The 19,428-nt window shown below is 33.4% G+C and overlaps 1 protein-coding gene across 2 annotated transcripts in view; it reads left to right on the top strand.

The window, feature by feature from the left end:
- The first annotated feature begins 3,473 nt into the window (after positions 1–3,473).
- LOC145258238 (vacuolar protein sorting-associated protein 16 homolog) overlaps positions 3,474–19,428 on the top strand; it is a 134,345-nt gene continuing 118,390 nt past the window's right edge. For both annotated transcript variants that reach the window (XM_080116202.1, XM_080116201.1), the window contains exons 1-4: positions 3,474–3,625; positions 8,399–8,493; positions 13,396–13,493; positions 17,358–17,486. In XM_080116202.1, coding sequence (XP_079972328.1) covers positions 3,582–3,625; positions 8,399–8,493; positions 13,396–13,493; positions 17,358–17,486 — 366 coding nt within the window. In that variant the 5' untranslated portion in view covers positions 3,474–3,581. The remainder of the gene's footprint in view (positions 3,626–8,398; positions 8,494–13,395; positions 13,494–17,357; positions 17,487–19,428) is intronic.

Raw genomic sequence — 19,428 nt, 5'->3', positions numbered from 1 at the left:
ATGGGCAGTTGATAAGAGGTGTCCTTAATGAACAGTTGTAGTGTTGTTATTGCGGACAACGAGTAGCGGGTATAGCAGATACGCTGAGGATATCAGTACATGTATCATTGCTGTTGGGTTGACTACTGCCTGTAGAGTTGTCTATTAAAATGGTAATACGAACGAGCAGGGAGCTGCTGTGCCTGCTGATTCCAAGATGCCCACTGACAAGATGAAGAAATTGCTCTTTTATAGCGATTTTGACCTGGAAATCGGCTCCAGATTCAACTCAGAAAATATGCTTTTTTGCGCATTTTGATTGGTTAAAAAGTCGATAGCCTCTATTACGTTGAGTGTCTTCATCTACTTCCGCCAAAGAATGGGTTTGATCGGGTCAGGGGGTCAGTGGCTGACGAAATTTTTCGTTTTTTATACGTTGGCCAGAAGGGTACGTAAAGGCGCATGCGTGAGAGGCGAATTTTATGTATTTTGTCTAGGGGAGTCGAGGTGTCAACATCCAGTTGGCGAATAGATATGTGTTATGTGTTGTTATTGTTTTTAGTTGTTTGCTAGGGTGACAGTGAGATTATGATAGCATAATCAAGAACTCTGACTTGCACCTTGAATTGTTATTTATAATGTTTGTAATTGTTCCAGAGTCGTACCTATTTGCTGACATATTTTTATTTCATTTTTTTATTTTTTTGCCTGCTAAAGAAAAGTGTTTCGACCTGCCCTCTCAACTTCATCATGAATTCAGAGACCGCTTGATCCATCTTCCTTCTACACATTCTTCTCTGATCGCAAACTTTAAACTTTACTCAAAGTTCTTCTTTTTGAAGCACGAGAAACAAAATGGCTGTTTCACCCTCTTTACTGATGATAATTCATTCCTTAAAAAAATCATTAAAAATAATGATCACCAATCTGAAGTCTGAGCCCCGCCCCTCGAAGCTTAGAGTTAGTAATTGAATAATTCCACTGCAAAACAACCATATCCAAACATCTTAATGCCATTTTTTTTTCATGCTTTGATAAATCAACAAATGCAAATATAATTTTTTTTTTAATCAAAAACAGTTGTAGAATGTTAAAAATATATAGGTCGGTAGAAAATTCAATTTTAATATGTTTAATTTAAGTTATTAGTTGTGAAGTTGTTTATTTTTAATTTCTTGACTGTTAACTATACTGCAAGATTACCAGTGAACGAGTACAAGCCCTCCCCTCAAACGATTTTGTTTGAAAAAAAAAAATAGAATGAAAAATTATTATAGATTAATTAAGCATCAAACGTTCGGAATACTAACATTGCTAGCTCACTATCATTTTGTAAAGTAATTAGTCATAGAACGAATGTGATATTTTGGTGAAAGTGTCTAGGATAGAGTAAGTGCAAGGTATTTTGAAAAAGGTATAACGACAAAGTCAATTCATACAAAAAATAAATTCTGTTTTATTGACAACAGAAAGCAACTTTAGAGAAATGAGCATATCTAGTAAGAAACAGTCTTTTGGGAACTTTCAAAATAAAAAATGTCCTGGTAGCAGGAACAACTCATTAAGCAGGAATATAAGATTAGCAATAAACTAGACAGGTCTTAATCTGTTGCTATTGCTGAGGTAAATTGCATGCAGTGAAGAATTTTTTAGCAGGTCATATGGAATACTTTTTGGATTTAGCTTAAGTATCAATTAGGTGGCTCTGTAGCAACAATGCTACAAGCAGTCACAGCAGTAATAGTAGCAGCAGTACCACAACAGCAGCATCAGCAGAGACAACTTACTGATTTTAAATCTGTACTTGATTTCTAATCTCGGTGCTGATTGGTACAAGCATTTAACTTCCTTTTTGGCTTGCCCAATCAAAGACCTTCTTTCAGGTGAGCTGCTTGCATTACTGAACTTAATAAAAGGTAGTGCCAACTAAACTTTTCCTCTTTTGTTGCTAGGAGACCACCAGTGAGCTGATCCATTTTAACCCACAAACTTTTCTCTTGGGAAGCAAGTGGGGTTCAACAAGAAGCCACAAGAATTTAATATGGGGTCTTCCACGCAAAACTTAGCACACACATACACCTATCTACATAACTATTCACACACGGTCTGACTGGTACATTGCAAACATTTTTCATATAGGGACTATTTTCCTTTCTTTACAAATAGGACACTGAAGTTAAGCAACGTTGAACTGTTCAATACTAAAATGGGTGACTATTTGGAAAGTCGAGGTGCTGTATGTGTTCGCCACTTATCTTGGTATTGTTTCCAGTCGTCTAGCATTCTCCTGTCACTGGACTCAAGTAGTGCCAATTCAGGAGAGGTTTGGTTGAAGATTGCGCAACCCTTGCCTCACAATTACACGTGCTACCCTTAGAGGGGGTATCCATTGTCTCTTGAAACTGAACAGAGGCATTGCATAAACAGGACATTCATCCTATACTTCATACATGAAATTTTTTTTCTCCCTTCTTAATGAGACATTTATTTAACACCATGTGGACTTTCATGTGGCGTCACGATAAAAGATACCCTTAATAGCCCTGGCGAAGCATCAAGTACTCAGCTACCACAAAATTTGAATTACACTACAAACTCGTGTAGTGAGTTCAATCTTGGCTACGGCCGCGCTGGATGGATGGATGGACTTTTTAACCTTTAGTGTTCATCCACACTCATGGACGCTTTGTTTACATGTTAACGAAGACGTCTCCAAGTTGTTTTAAATCATAGAATGAGTCTTTTAATTCTACAGTACTCAGCATTTGGTGCCAATATTTCAATCTGTATTCTTTTAAAAAGTGACCCGTTTCAGCACCCACTGATGTCCAGCTATCTGTACTAGTGCCTACTGACGTCTAGCTGCTCCAGTTCACAGGCTGAGCCTGTCCCACTTGGCCTGATCACGATTTCCGGAACTTTCAAATTTATCACTTTCATTCATTACGTGGCAAATAAAATACGGTATCTGTCCTCTTTGAATGAATATGTCTGTCATTATTCTTTTGCTATTGCCATTATTTTTTGCCTCTGTATCTACCTTGCAGCTGTATGGTCGAGTGGCGCACCTCCATATCGCCTCTTGATCGGGCCAAAGTAAAGTGTTGCAAAATCCAAAATTAAACAGAATACGTACGATTACAATAAAAGTCACCAATCGTGTGAAATGTAATGTTCTATGTTCTACCAGTATTTTGTTTAATTTTCGATTTTTGAGCGATTATCGAGGTCGACTATGACCTCGAGTAAAATCGTTTTTTTGTTCTAGCTCGATACTGCCTTTATTTATTTTTTTTAAAGTAAAAAACACTTTAAAATAAGTTAAAACACAAAAAAACTTATCCAGGTAGGTAACAGCTTGTCTTTGGCAATATTTATTTGTTGTGCATTTATTTTTTCAACCTCTGTTTTTTTTTTGTTTTTTTTTCTTTTGCTTTGTTAGCTATTCTGGAAAGTCGCCCTAAATTAGATTTATTAGGGGCATAAGGAAAGTATTTTCAGAATATGAATTATCTCCCTTTGTTCACCGGTGTAAAAACGGTAATAGTGAATTCGGTGGGTGTTGTTTATGCCAGGAGAAGCAATTCGCACTTTTAAAAAGTATGGCTACGGCCGATTGGAACCCTCTTGGAGATGTTTACTACAGGTAAACAATAGAATTTTTAATAAACACTCTATGTCTAAAATTGAAATAAATTATATTGCATTCGTTCTTTTTGTATTGGTTTAAAAAAGAAAACTATTTAATTTCTCATTTTTCTATTGTGTGTTCTGTTCACGTTTCAGTCATTTCGCGACATTTATTTTTAATTGTTTGCATTTATTCAAAAATAGTTCTTCATATTTAATTTCCAATTTATTCGAAGAAATTAGACGTTCTAAAATAATATAAAAAAAAATGTATTATTTAATTTTTTTAAAAGTTTTATAAATGTAGGTTTCTCTAAAAAATACATTACGCTGCCTGCGATTATTTACGTTGTTTTTATTTTAGCAGATGATGAAAAAAAATCGCAGTTATATAGGACTTTATACGGTTATCACTTCCGGTTTCCCTTTGTTTTTAATTGATTTTTAAGGGTATTTAGTTCTCTCTCACTGCAAAAACTGTGACACTAGGATTGGAAAGTTGGATTTGAGAATCAACGCCCTAGAGGATGGATACGCTGACTTGGGCAGCTCTGTCGGCATTCCTCAGTAAGGGCGCCTCAGGCGATTAGCAATAAACTAACCCCTTCTCAAAGTCCGGGAGTGTGAACCGTCTAGAACTGCACAGAAACATCATTACACCGCAATCAACATTGACCAGCTCATTACAGGAATGGTCCAATCTCTGTTGATTTTAGGGGCCGAGGATAAAATCCCTAGGGTATCTTTCGTTACGTGAAAGTAAAAAATAGGTAAAGGAAACACCCACCTCTCCCAATGTTAAGAAGTGCTTTTCTAAATAACGTTATTATTGAGGAAAAAAAACAAAAAAAACAAAAACATTCTTAACATTGAGAGATGCAACCGGAAGTAAAGTAGAAACATTTGTGGTAAAGATAGCCCTCTTAACTATAAAACTTATTGTTAAACATTTACTTAAAGTAAAAATATAAAAATAAATAATCCGTAAATAACTGAACCCGGATCTACTTTTTATTTATTTTAGTGAAATTATATTTTTATTTTAAGGTTGAAAAAATAAATTAAATGTTGAAATTACAGAATAGTTAACAAAGCTCGCCTTTTTCCATGTTAAAAATGTGTTTCTCAGTAATAAAGTTCTTATTTAGAGGAACTAATTCTTAACAGGAGGAGGTCGTGAAAGAGCCTTGGTTTACTATTCTGTACCTTTTTGGTTAAGTGTAAAGTGTTGTATCTGTTCTGATATTTCATCCTCTCTGTCCTCAATCAGTGAGATAGAGATCCTTCCATATGTTACACTGCAGTGACTGAATGCGATTTGGACAAATGCTAAAAAGCAAATGGCTTGAATAGCTACCGCTTTTCTTTCTCTGCTTCATTGGGATTCATCTCCTCTTCACTTCCAAAAGCAAGTTTTCACAGGAACGTTTTAACTCAAAATATTTTCAACTAATAAAAATCGTTTTAGGCCCAAAAAAGTAACCATTACCCAACCTATAAGTTACCCTAAGGTTACCCAAATAAGATTTTCTCTAGAATTCTCAAATTGACTGCACCAAAGAAACCAACAGTGTGTTCAACACCCCTACCCCATGCCAGGAGAAGCAAAAAGAAACTCTTCAATGACTCGCATACAGGCCTTCTTCATCTTGCACATGTATTCCTACGCACTCATGAGAGTCAAGCGAACAGAAATGAATTACTACTTACAGCTATACATTTACTAACAAAGTAAACCAACAAACATACACAATACCACACTGCAAATATACATATATTACTTACATATGCATATAATTCACACTATGGACATATTGACATACACATCCCTAAGCCTTTGAACTACTTACTCAACTTTACCAAATATGAGTTTGCATAAATGAACATTTACTGACTGAAAACTTTTATATTCTTATGAAATTTTAGATATAAAAATGTTTTGTTATAAAATTGCTCTTCATTTCAATTTTTCATTACAAAATTCTGTTTACTTTAGCTAGTACTTACTAACTGGTGACACTTCTATTCTGTCAATGTTTTAGTTATTTCCATTTTCATATACATGCCTGTATTTGTCAAGGTTATTTGCGGGCACTGCTCCTGTGGGTCGATGGGTAGAAATGCTGTCAACGCGATGGGTCTAGATTCAATCCTCGGGTTGGGAGAAGTGTTAGTCTAGCATATATATATATATATATATATATATATATATATATATCATCATCAAGGGGTGAGAGTTCATATAGAAACGTTGTTTTAATTTGAATAAAATAAAATATGCATCAATGTAATATTAGGAAAATAAACAAATATTTTACTTGTTTGAAATTTATCACAAATATATTTCAGAGGTAGACTCCATCTTCAGTGTGTTGTTTCTTTTTTTTTTTTTCAAAGTAAAATATTTGTTTATTTTCCTAATATTACATTGTGATTTGGCTTTCAAACGCACTTGATGCGTATTTTATTTTATTCAAATTAAAACGTTTCTATATGAACTCACACCCTTGACGTTATTCTCGCGTTGCCTATGCACAGTTCAAACATTTCAAAATACAACTGCTGAGATACAACAAGCAGCTCTTTACAAACAGACTTTACAACATGGCAAGGAAGAAGAAGAAAAAAAAAAGAAACAAAACAACACACTGAAGATGGAGTATACCTCTGAAATATATTTGTAATAAATTTAAAACAAGTAAAATAGTCGTTTATTTTCCTAATATTACGTTGTGATTTGGCTTTCAAGCGCACTTGATGCATATTTTATATATGTATATATATATATATCATTCATTTTCTTCCTTTGCTATCACATAAATTTTATAGCCAGTTTATATTAATTGTTGGTGTGCTTCTTGGCAGTACTCAAAGACATCATTGTCATTCAAAATGGTGTTACCAAATCCAGAAACAACGCCACATATCGGTAACCCTGACATTTTATATGCACACTACAATACAATTAGTAGCAAGATCTCATTCCTCCGCTCGACAACAATTGCTGACCCCAACCTTGTGTTCTGTGGATTTCTTCTCCTTCATCTTCTGGCCGTGTCATTGTCTCTTACAGTAGTGGCTGTTGGGGAGAGCGAGGAGGGATGCGTTGATTCATAAGAGAAAATTAACTATAACTGCGACAAATGAATAATCCATAACTCCATCATCATCATCATCATCATAATGAAAAAATAAATCGTTAACTCCAATCTATCAAGAAATAATTCCGCAGCACTCAATAGTCGAGAATCAGCGATCAATGAATTAATAATCCACAACTCTGTTATCAACATCGACAAAATGGATCGATGATCCCAACAGATTAAGAAATATCTCATTTCTCTCGGCAGACTGGAGCTGGCTATTTGCAATCAAAACTCACACAATATCATTTTTTTTTTTTTTTACACATCTGGGCAGGAGCTGCTATCATCCCAAAACAAATGACTCATGCTACCATAAACCAAAACTGAACTTTTGTAAGCATCTTAAGCAGATGACAATTTATATCCAATATTATTGAAAACTTGTAAGACCTGTGGAAAGTCCATGGAATGAGAAATATATTTAATCAATAAATATATTTTCATAAAGCTTATATTTTTTCTGGATAGTGCAAAAAAAAAATTGTTTTATGGACAGAAAAACCAATAATATGCAGCAAATATAAGTTTAACTATTATTATTATTATTGGCAGACATCATTCTTCGCCCCCCCCCTGTTTCTTTGGCATGTTTCCTTTTTAACGTAACGTTTCGCTGAGTTCTTTCTTTGCTGAAGAACCATTGCCCGTCAAAATTAGTTCTTTGCTCACTCCATTACAACAATCATCATATATTATTATAATGATATTCGAAAATGATCTTTTAAAGCCAAATTTTATGAATTTGGCCTTTTTTCAAAAATTGTATTTGGCCTTTTTTTTTAAACAGCATAATTTATGGATTAACAAAAGAAGGAACAAACAGAATATTATTAGAAAATAATGTTTGAATATTACAATCAGTTAAAAATACATAATATGCTTGGCTGTTTCTTGCTCATCACCAGAGTAGTATAACACAGACTTAATCAATTTTAATTTTTTGTCTCAACACAACTAAAATGCAACATGTATGGTAAGGACGACCAGTGTTTTTTAAAAGAAAGAAATCTGCAACAGGTGGATTTTGCATTTACCTTATTTTGGAATCCTCTGCCGTATAACAAATGGACTCTCCCATCTGATGTATGAGGATCAGGCAACTAACTTGTCTGAAATCCACACTTATGATTTGTTTAAAATGGTTTTAAATGCAGATACTGGAAATTTCTACGATACATACAGTCATTCATTTGATATTGGCCAGGTTCATCATTGCTTAACTTTGGTGATCTAATGAGGATCAGTGTGTCACTGTGATTATGCTGTATAATAAAACATATACTTATTTGTATCCATATTTCACATGAATGTTTACACATAAAAGAAACTGCTTGACAAATCAATTTCAAGTATTTAGGGAATTGACGAAGCAAATAACAAGTCAGACAACCCCTCACCTTCAATCTTTTTCCATAATGAGACATTTACTTTTTTTTTGTTTTCTTTCTGCATATTATACCGATTTATACATTTTTCTTTCTTTTTTGAACTTTCCAGATTGAGACGTTTTCTTTATTTCTTTTTTAAATTTACTGAGTCAGGTGTTATTTTAAATCAATATTAGTATGAACACTGGCAAATAAAGTTTCTTTTGAAAGATTTCTTGTTGTAATTAAGTTCTTTTTTTTTATTTCTCAAAATAGGAAAACGGAAATTTACACAATGGAATGGCTCATTGAGCCACATATTGACCTCAGTAAATGTATGATAGGAGTGGCTCAATTTGCTGGGCCAATTGGTAAGTAAAAAAATAATTAATTTTAAGTTTTCATTAATCATGTTCAAGTTTCAAAGTCACAGTGTTTTTTGTGTAGTGGGTACATATTTAAAAATGACGGGAGGTCATGTTGGAAACATGTATAATGAGCATTCATGTGGGGGAGCACATATATAATGATGATGATGACAATACTGAGGGGAAGACATTTATAACAGTTCTTTGAACATCATGACGACTGTGATGATAAATATGGAGGGAGACATTTCTATCAGCCTGGGATGATCCTTTTTAACACATATAGAGGGGAGGAAATACTTCACTTATGATGGAGGAGGCACATTACTTGTAAGAGTTATACGAGAGTTCGTTATAAGATGATGATAAAACCACATTTACCTTTTCGGTTGTAAGGAATGACAATACGAGACAACAGTTATAAACATAGTTGGTTTCTTTATTCTTCAACCGGCCGATCGATGATGTCAGGAACTCAAGCCTGTTCAACTACATGGTCTACTCTCCTCCCTTCACTTCTAAGGGGCTCTCCTCTCGATCTCTCTGGATTCTCATCTACTGACTCTCTCTCATCTCACTCTACTGTCTCCGTCTCTACTGACTTTCTAACTTCAAACCCTCTTTATACAAGTGCATTTGAGAAGTTTTATTGACACACAAACGGAAAGGCCCGACATATAAAATTAACAGTAGATTCTTTGATATAACAGGGATGCATTCAAAATGAATGTTTCTGTTTAAAGCACAATTTTTTTTTTTTTTACTCATGTTCACCCCTTATAAAGCATATCGCCACTTGGACGTAAGGGGCTACTATTTGGGGCCATGTCTAGGAAAGATTAACAAGATATTTGTTTATGTTACATTTAAATTTTAGCATATCAGTACAGCCAGGGAAGCAGGTAGCAGGAAGGGAATTCCAAAGTCTAGCTGTTCGAGGGAAGAAACTATTAGAATAGAAAGCTTTCTGGCAACAGTGAAGGGGTAAGATCTTATTGCTAAGCAGGTTTGTCGAGGCTATGTACGTCAAGAGGGTACAAGGGAAACAAGTTCATCAGAGCACATTCCATTAAAATATTTGTAAAACAGGCACAGTGATTCAACATTACAGCGATGAGACGGGCTGTAGCTTAGTTGATAAAGTGGGACCGATTATATTGACAACTCTTTTTTAATACATGATGTTTTCATTTTAAACTTAAATTCTAGCCATTATCACCACATATGCAGAAAAGGCAGGCATATAAAATCAATAGTATGATATGATAGAGATGCATTCAAAATGAATGTTTCTGTTTAGAGCACAATTGAACCAGAAACTTGACTTTTATATTTTAAACTTTAATTCAAGCCATTGTATAAAAAAATAATTTTATAAAATCAACAATAAGTTCTCTACAGTGCAATGTAGACAACAACATATTATGAACTAAGTCATTGCAGAGAGGCATATAAAGCTTCCTCCTGGTGCAACACGATGGGTCCGCAACTAGAGCAGGCAATCAATTGATTTGATTGGAAATGTTTGTATTATTTTGGTTGTTGGGACAATTATTTTCATTTTACATGTTACTAGCGTAGGTGCCTGGCATTGCCCGGGTGTTTGGAGGTGTGCATTGAGCTACAAAAAAAAAAAGAAGTGGTAGTAGGCAGGCTTGAACCCATACCGTGAAGGAGAAAAAGAACGTGAGAAAAAAAACGTGAAGTCTTTGCCATTGTGTCCATTGCCAAACTGGAAGTGGCGAAGGTTTAAATTAAGGCTAGTCAATCGGAAAGAGCAGATGACTTTTGAAAATGTCGGCGAAAAAAGCGACCCCCCCCTCTCTGTAGAAAAGTGCCCACTTGAGGGTGAAGCAATTAATGTTTTAGCCAATTTTTCGATATTTGTCATCCGAAGAGTCGAGCTTCAAAACGATACCGATCTTGTGAAAATCTGTCGCCTCTGTTGAAAGTTTTAGGCAGACATACATACATACATACATACATTTAAACAGACAGGTGAGTTTTATATTATAGACTAGCGGGGGGGGGGGTACCCGGCGTTGCCCGGGTGTTTGTAGGTGTGTGTATGGAGGGGGGGGGTAATTAATAATCCTGCTTAAATATTATAAAAAAGACGATGTAAAAAAAAAAAAATCCAAAACCAAAACGGAAAAAAAATGGCATAAATAAACCTGTGTATGGGGAGGGGGGGGTAAACTAAAGAATAAGTGAAGTAATAAAAAAAAAACGTTTGGTCGGGAGGAGGGATTGAACCCGGAAGCTTTGACGCGTAAGTGGAAACCAATGCCAACTACTTAACGGTCTCGACCACGAGTGAGAGTAATTGATTAGCGTGTTAAGTTAAAGCTTATAAAGCTAAAAGAGGTTTGATTGACAGGACGACGCTAAATGAGGTCATTGTGCGATCGTTATTTTTAGTTTTCACTTCACCCCAGATGATGGTGGGAAGGGGGGGAAAGCAGAGCAAAGCCGAGAACCCAACGTTTTTCACTGTATTTATACTAAAATGCTGGAGGAACCGGGGAGAAAGTGAAATAGCGCGAATCTCATAAAAGTCGACGTAAATAAATCTAGAGACGACCCGCGTTCCCAAATCCTACATATTATGATATAGGACCCATATAAACAGTTGTAAGCGATAGTAACAAACCTGGGAGTGTGTGTGAGAAAAGCCTTTTGAAGACATACACGAAATGGTCACACACATTTTGCCTTTTATATATATAGATTTCCAATAACATCCAAGATGAGAATAATTGTCTGAACAATCAGAACAATACAAACATTCATACCTCACCTCAATAATTCAGAACTGCATCATGAATAAATATTTGAAAATATAAAGAACTTGAAACGTGAAAACTTTTTCCAAAATTATGTGATTCAGCATCAAATACCCTAAAAAGGGTTGATATGGCATAAAACAAACTAAGCAACTAACCTGGCCAGTGAAAGTCTTTGATCATTATCTCTCTGTCGCATGTGAGTTCACTAGCAGCTGTTCATTTCAAGATGTCTACAAGTTGTGCCAAATTTCTTCTCTTCGGCCACCTCTCCTTGCGAGGCGTCCTCACAGGTTTGATCATGGTTTTCAGTGTCTATGAAACAAATTCATTAGAAAAGTGGTCAATCTGATTCCACTTTGTGGCTTGAAAAATCAAAACATGGCTCAGCACAATAAAACAGAACTGATTATTAGTGCACGTATCTACGATGTTCGTTGGTAGAAATCAAGATGTGCTGTCACTCGTCTAATGTTGGCAATGAACTGCCGTGTTTGGTCAGTTTTCATTCAGAATTTGATGAATTCATTTGAAGGAATCAACTCAAGCGACTAATGGTAAATTCTGCCACAAATCAAAAAAATGGTCAAATCTTCAAGAAAGAATTATTTAAACCATCTAAAAGATTTCTACATTGGAAAATTCACTTCCATATTTTTTATGTTTTTTTTTTTTATTTATCTTCAGTCTTATAATGTCCATCAATCAACAGTGATAAAATTCATCATGCATCTATTTACATTTGATCACCAAAATGTCTGAACATTTGTTTCTATCATGTTGACATGATCTAGAAAGGACAACTAGATCAAACAACAGTCTGCAATTGCTAAGGCATTGGATTTGTTTTGTTTTTATAAATTTATCATCAGTCTTGTAATGTCAAAATGCATTTTGCATTTATTTATATTCAGCCACAAAAATATCTGTTGTTGGTGGTAGCCATTTTACATCTTTTGTGTCTCATCCTGAAATTTTTTTTGAATGACTTTCAATTTTTATGCTTGCATTCACAATTGTGTTTGGTTCTTATTTTTATAAACATGTAATGTTTTCATTACTGAAATAAATCAATTAAATGTCCTTAATATATATGTGGATATATATATATATATATATGTATATATATATATATATTGTTAGCCATTGTCTCTCACAACTCACATTATTCGACGTTTCTAATTTGTCTGGCATTGACAAACTCTTTTTGAAAGCTATTGTTTTTTCTCAGCTTGACAAATGTGACGTCATTGCTTTATGTTCCTCTAATGATCTGTAGTGTCTACGCCATTTGACTTGTTTTTCCTTGTTTTAACTCTACATCACATATCTTTAAACCACCTGTGAGAATTATTTTGTTTAACAGATTTGGATCATTATGACATGTACAAAATCGATGCTAGCTCACTTTATCGCTATTGACATAGGGCTTCTGCATTATGTAACAGCTATTCTTGATCTCAACACACGAATTAACCATGGTATGGTTGTGAAGATGTCTTGCCACTGTAAGACAACAGATACATAAAGTGCATCTTTGTAGACATGGCTACCATTATACACACTAGAGATTTTTAAGGATGATGTTAGTTTGCAACTCTCTTTCTGTCCACGTAGCTGTTGAGCTAAAAAATATGGTTCATTATATTGAGATTCAAATGCAGCAAGATAACATTGTCCAACATCCTTGACTCATTCTCCCTCTTTTGGTCACTTTGACCACTTCTAGAGAGTGGTGCTGTTCAAATCTATCCACTTGTATATCTATCATTTTCATTTGTTTATTGTCAGTCATGATCAACTCTAATTTATTGGCTGTAGTAACAATGTAGACATATCTTTAGTAGTTTTCTTTCTTTTCTTCAACAATACATTTCATCATTGTTGATAGTATTTGTTATTGCTAAGATCTATGTGGCCGAAGTTCAAAGTTTTTAGATATAATGAAAATAAAATTTTGGTTTGGAATACCTATTACAAATTTGTATATTTACCATTTCTCTGTAATTTGACATTTCTAACAATATTCCTTTCTTTCATGAACACTCAGATAATTGAAGCTTATCAGTGTATCCAGATGAACATTTTTATTTTATCAATTTTTTCATCTATTTTTCAGCTCTTATCCGAGATGACAGTAAACTTGCAAGAGTTCCCACAACAAAACCAATTCTTTATGTCTACAATGCAGCTGGAAAAGAGATTAGCCATATGCGAGTAAGTTTACATCATTAACAATATATATATATATATATATATATATATATATATATATATATAAAATAAAATAAAAATTACAATTAAATTTACCAAAATGATTCAAGTAAAATTAAAGTATATTATAATTCAAGTAAAATTAAAGTATATTATAAATATTAAAGAATTAATATTTATAAAATTATCTCAGCCAGATGTAAAAGCTTGATAAAACCAAATAGGAAATAGAGCTTATAATATGAGCAAACAGTTAATAAAATATGTTAAAAAACACTTTGAAATGAGTTAAAAACATATTTAATCTGAAAAGGAAACACTAGATAAATGGATAATCCTTAATCCGCGGAGTTTCGAAGAAATACTTTCCTTCTCATCAGAGGGTAGGAATTAGCAAAATGCGGGATCGGATTTTGCATGCAGAAGTATTTGATGAAACAATGTAAGTCAAAGATCTTACTTGAAAATAAAAAAAGTGAAGCAGAGGGAATATAGTGAAGAAAAAGGTGATTATACATGAATGGATAGTCTGGTGGAAAATAAAAAATCCAGTGATGGTAAAATCCAAATGTAAAACTTCAAGAAAGTTAAAAGAATTTCCATTTGTACAAGTAAAATCCCAGGAAATCCCGTAATTGGAAGAAGATGGTCCATAATAACCCAAAGGTAGAAATCCATGGAATAATTCACAAAAATGTGTACAAGGAATAAAGAAAAGATTCCAATAATATTAATAAAAGAAAAATAAGATATGCTTTTCACTCTACTTCCGAGACATAAATATAAATAAGAAAGATCAGGGAAGAGAGAGAGGGGAAACAATGATAAAGTTAAATATAAAATATAAAATAAAGGGAAGCAAAAGTCAAAATGATCCAGACAGGAAATGTTAAAGGCGCGAAAAAAATATATAGGGCAAAATTATATAGGTCAACTGAAATGTACAGGTCATCAATTAAAAAATGTCAGCAAGAGTTGTTAGACGAAACTAAATGGAAAATAAATAAATTAATAAATAAATAGAAAATAAATAATAAATAAATAAATATGAAAGTGGAACCTGTCCATTGATGGTTAAGGACATGCATTACATGAAGAGAAATGATATAAGAATAATATGATGGATGTGTAGTATGAGTATTAAAAAGAGGAAGATTAAATCTGGACAGTGCAGAAATATGGGCACATTGAAGGAATATATGAAAGTTCTTGAGTTATTAGTGAAGTAGCAGGGTCAGTTTGCAGAGAAAGGCAAAGAAAACATGGAAGGAAGTGATAAAGATGGGCGTGAGAGAGAAAGAGGGATAAATAAAGACATGGCCAGAGATAGGTTAGTATGAAAACCAATTTCTACAAACCATCCAACACATGCTAACATGTAAAAAATGATGATGATTATTTATAATGTACATTAAATGCGCTGACTGTAATTGTCTCCACTTGTTGTGCCAGCCCAATGTTTTTGTCAGCATTGTCAGTGCTGTAATGAAGAATCCTCCATCTAAAAGAAAACAAAAAGCACAAGCCTTGGTTCTAAATAATTATGTTTATTTCTCGGAGGTTACAAGGGCTATTTGTTTTCTCAAGGCTGAATAGCAGACTTACAGAATGAGATATTTGCCTGACCAAATCTAAATACATGACTCCTTGACACAGTTCTTCATCCAAGAGTCCCCAAGAGACCCACCCGGTCTGGCGGTGTACACTGGCTCAACTGCCTGGTAACTCTCACCAAAACCAACTGCCCTCCAACATTCAGCTTCAACTCTTTCGTCTTTCTTCTCCAGTAAGGAGGGTCCAGCTTTGACTGTCCCCTTTCCATCTTCTGAAATCTTTTCACTCCTGACTGGTTCTAGCCTTTTGTTAATGATCACTGTTCTAATGCTCTGAGTTTGGCCACTTGAGACGTCCACTAAAGATAACATCTAAAAATGTCTCCATTATCTGTATATATAACATCTAAAAATGTCTCCATTATCTGTATATAATCCTGGACATTGTTTTTTCTCACAAAAGCCGATCCCAACATTCAATGGATACTTATTTTTTTTCTTGGGTGATTGAGCGCTGTCCAAAGATATTTTCAGTTTTCTCTGCCCCACCACCTTTGACCAATCTTGTATCACTGTAATGTATGCCAGTTGTATGCACTAGCAAATCATGCTGTACAGCACATGTTTACAATAGTTAAAACTAGCATGGGTGCCTGGGTGTTTGGAGGTGTGTGTTGAGCAAAAAAAAAACAAAAAAAAGCTGGTAGTAGGAAGGCAGGCTCGAACCAGTACCACGAAGGAGGAAAAGAATGGGGAAAAAACGTGGCGTCTTTGCTGTTACGACCACCGCCAAACTGGAAGTGATGTAGGTTTAAATTAAGGCTAGACAATCGAAAAGAGGGGATGACTTTCGAAAATATCAGTGAAAAAAGCGATCCTCCCTGTAGAAAAGTGCCCAGTTAAGGGTGAAGAAATTAATGTTTTAGGCAATTGTTTGGTATTTGTCGCCTAAAGTGTTGAGCTTCAAAACGATACTAATCTTGTGAAAATCCATCACCTCTGTCGAAAGTTTTAGGCAGACATGCAAACATACATACATACATTTATATATTGTTAGCTCAAATTTTCGACCCAAACCGATTAAAAAGTTTGGCCTATCTCTGAATACACCTTATGTAAAATTTCAAATGTTTAGACCAGAAATTGTCTGAGTAATTTGGTAGAGACCACAAAGGTCAAATTTTTTTTAACTTTGACCCCTATTATGACTCCTTAACATTTACTATTTGGCAAGGCTCATTGTTACTTAATTCTGGTGATCTGATGAGAACCAGTGTGTCAAACGTGATTATGCTGTATGCCCCTCTAAACATGGTCCTGAATAGTAGCCTTGTTTGAAGTGAATAAAAAAAAAATCTGTATGTATGGAGAAAATGACACATTTTTCCATTGATGTTCTGCTGGCATATTCTAGCAATTTACATAAAACTGCTGGAATATGCTGAGCATTGATCAATTTTTAAAAGGCAAGAAAAAAAAAAAGCATCATGATAGAAAACCTTTATCGTATAGTAATTTCAATCAAGAAAAATGGAAATACAATAAATTTTTTTTAATCAACCTACGGTAAGTTTCATGAATAAATATTTATTTTTTTGTAAAATGATGTGTGTAGCTACGAATGAAAACTTTTTTTGGTTGTTGTTTTTCGTAAGAAATGTTACTGTTTTAAAGAAGGTTTTTTTTTTTTACAGGTGGGTGTTTATAAAATATATTTTTATGACAAAATGTTTTTATTTTTTTGTTAAAGTCAGGGTGAAAGGGTATTTTATTTTTTTGAGTGGAGGGGTGGGGATTTCTGCAATTCCTAAAAATATAATTTTTGCAAATGTCTCCAATTGGTTACAATGTAAATTCCGAACAGTTGCAATGTTGTGGGACCACATGTATTTTTGATTAATTTCCATTCCTGGCAAAATGAAAGATCTTTTTCCGGTGACTGTAGCATAATCTGCAAACCTGCTGAATTCATTGTGACAACTTCACTAAAATGATTTATTTTTAATGATTTAAATTTTTGCACAATTAAAAACTAATATTTTCTTTCAATTTATTAACTGTAGTTTGATGTATTGGCTGAGTATTTACTTATATTCCAGCAATTTAAGTTGAATATACTGAATTTAAGCTGAATATACTGAATTTAAGCTGAATATATGGAGGTAACATTCATGGAAAAACGGATCATAGATAAGTACCAAAAAATTTGATCATCATGGGCTCTTTTAGTTGTACTAATTCTAGTTTGGTGTTTTGTTTTGCAAATGTATAATCACTTTCTTACCTTGATTAGTTTCTTTGTTCACATTTCTAGTGGAGCAGTGGGAATCTCCTTACGATTGGATGGACATGTACGGAAGATCTCCTCTGCATTCAGGATGATGGCGTTGTTCTTGTATACGATTTATTTTGCAATTTCAAGAGAACATTTGGCCTTGGAGAAGTAAGTGACTATTTTGTTGCTTTATAACTGTTGTGCATTTCTTTTTTAAGTTAATTCTCCAGGTACAATGGTTTATACTGAATGGGTTAGCTAGAACCCCATATGAAAAATAGACAGTTGATTGGTTGGCTGCCAGAATTTCAAGTAAGTTACATTTTATGTAAGGTACTGAGAAATGGGGAGATGTTAAAATCTCTTAAGATAGTTCAGAATTAAAACAATGGAGATCCATTTAAGTTATGGAGCTGATCATGTGATATATGATTGATTTTTTTTTTTTACAAGGATTTGAATTCTGTTTGAATAAAGTCTCTATTGTCCAAACATACTTTTCAAAAGGGTAAATTTTTGTGATAAAATATAGAAATATAATTATATGCATAATGTCTGAGTACGTTTTTTTTTTTTTTTTTAATTTTCTCATTAGTTTGTTCAAGTTGGGATTGGGCATCCTACCAGATGCCAGACATTCACCTGCTATCTCCTATATTCCAACAAAGAGATCTTTTTAAGATTCTAACTGTCTCTTTAAGTGCCATTGTTTGAATCTCTCTTGCACTAGGTTCATTTGCCAGGTATTTTCCAGGTAGTTTCACAGCTATTTTCAAGATCATGGTGTGTTGATATCAATTAAATGTATACTAAGATGCAAAACCAGGAGATTGTGATGTTCTGATTGAAACAGGGAGGTATAGTTCATCAATGAATTAGCAACAACATCATTTAACAGGACTTTACTTTGACCTTAGAAGTTAATGCTTTTTCTCTCTGAAATCGGCTCAGCTCCTTAATTTACTTTTATTCCTGTGACTGATTGGGTGTAAAATAATCGGTTTTGTTATGTTCTGTGCTATGATAATAAGTGTTTAATTTTTCCTAATATACATACATATAATTGCCATAAATATATATTCGTAACTCATATATATATATTAAATGAGTCAAATTATTGCTGTTAGATGTAATTAACATTGCATATGACAAATTGCTATTTCATTTTTACAAGGCAGTTATATTCTGTGATATACTGATAAAAGAACTTCCAATCATTTTTTTCTTGATTATATATTCTTTCTGGTCTGTTACTTTCTTAAGTAAGATGAAAATTTAAAATGTTTTCATAATTCTGTTGATTTTGAATTACATTACCATGCTGAGTCCCTTTGCTTTGGAATGACATGTTAATTACAAATATGCACTTTGACGAATATCCTAAGTGTATTTACTTTAAAGCATTTTTCTTTTTTTGATAATACAGAATATTTACAAAATATTTTTATTTTTTTGCAATATTTTTGTTCAATTTGATTGGAGGTTGTTATTTTGTTATATGCACATTGGTGTTTTTAGGAATATGTTTCCAGAAATTTGCAGTTGCAACATAAACAGTTCTGACTTTCTGTAGAATGTAAAATCAAATCTGATGTTTTTACATAATATAAAATGAATGAGATTGACTTAGTTTAGGGTTAGGTTAGGGAAAAAATTAAAAAAACAAACAATTTGGCTTGTATTAGGGAGATTATTCAGTGAAGTTTGTTATTGTAACTTTTACCTTGGCATGGCTATTTCCATTTGGATTTTTTTAAATATCAATTTATAAAAAATACCCACTCTCTACATTTATATTAAAAACATAAAAAAGATCTAATTTGAATGAGTATTTATATTAAAAACATAAAAAGATCTAATTTGAATGAGTATTTATATCAAAAACATAAAAAGAACTAATTTGAATGAGTATTTATATTAAAAACATAACAAAGAACTAATTTGAATGAGTATTTATATTAAAAACATAAAAAGAACTCATTTGAATGAGTATTTATATCAAAAACATAAAAAGAACTAACTTGAATGAGTATTTATATTAAAAACATAAAAAAGAACTAACTTGAATGAGTATTTATATTAAAAAAATAAAAAGAACTAACTTGAACGA

This window comes from Euprymna scolopes, chromosome 33 (genome assembly GCF_053919585.1).
Source record: "Euprymna scolopes isolate OS-2025 chromosome 33, ASM5391958v1, whole genome shotgun sequence".
Classification (NCBI taxonomy): Eukaryota; Metazoa; Mollusca; class Cephalopoda; order Sepiida; family Sepiolidae; genus Euprymna; species Euprymna scolopes.
Note: the sequence above shows the minus strand (reverse complement) of the source record. Positions and strands in the feature narration are given on the sequence as shown.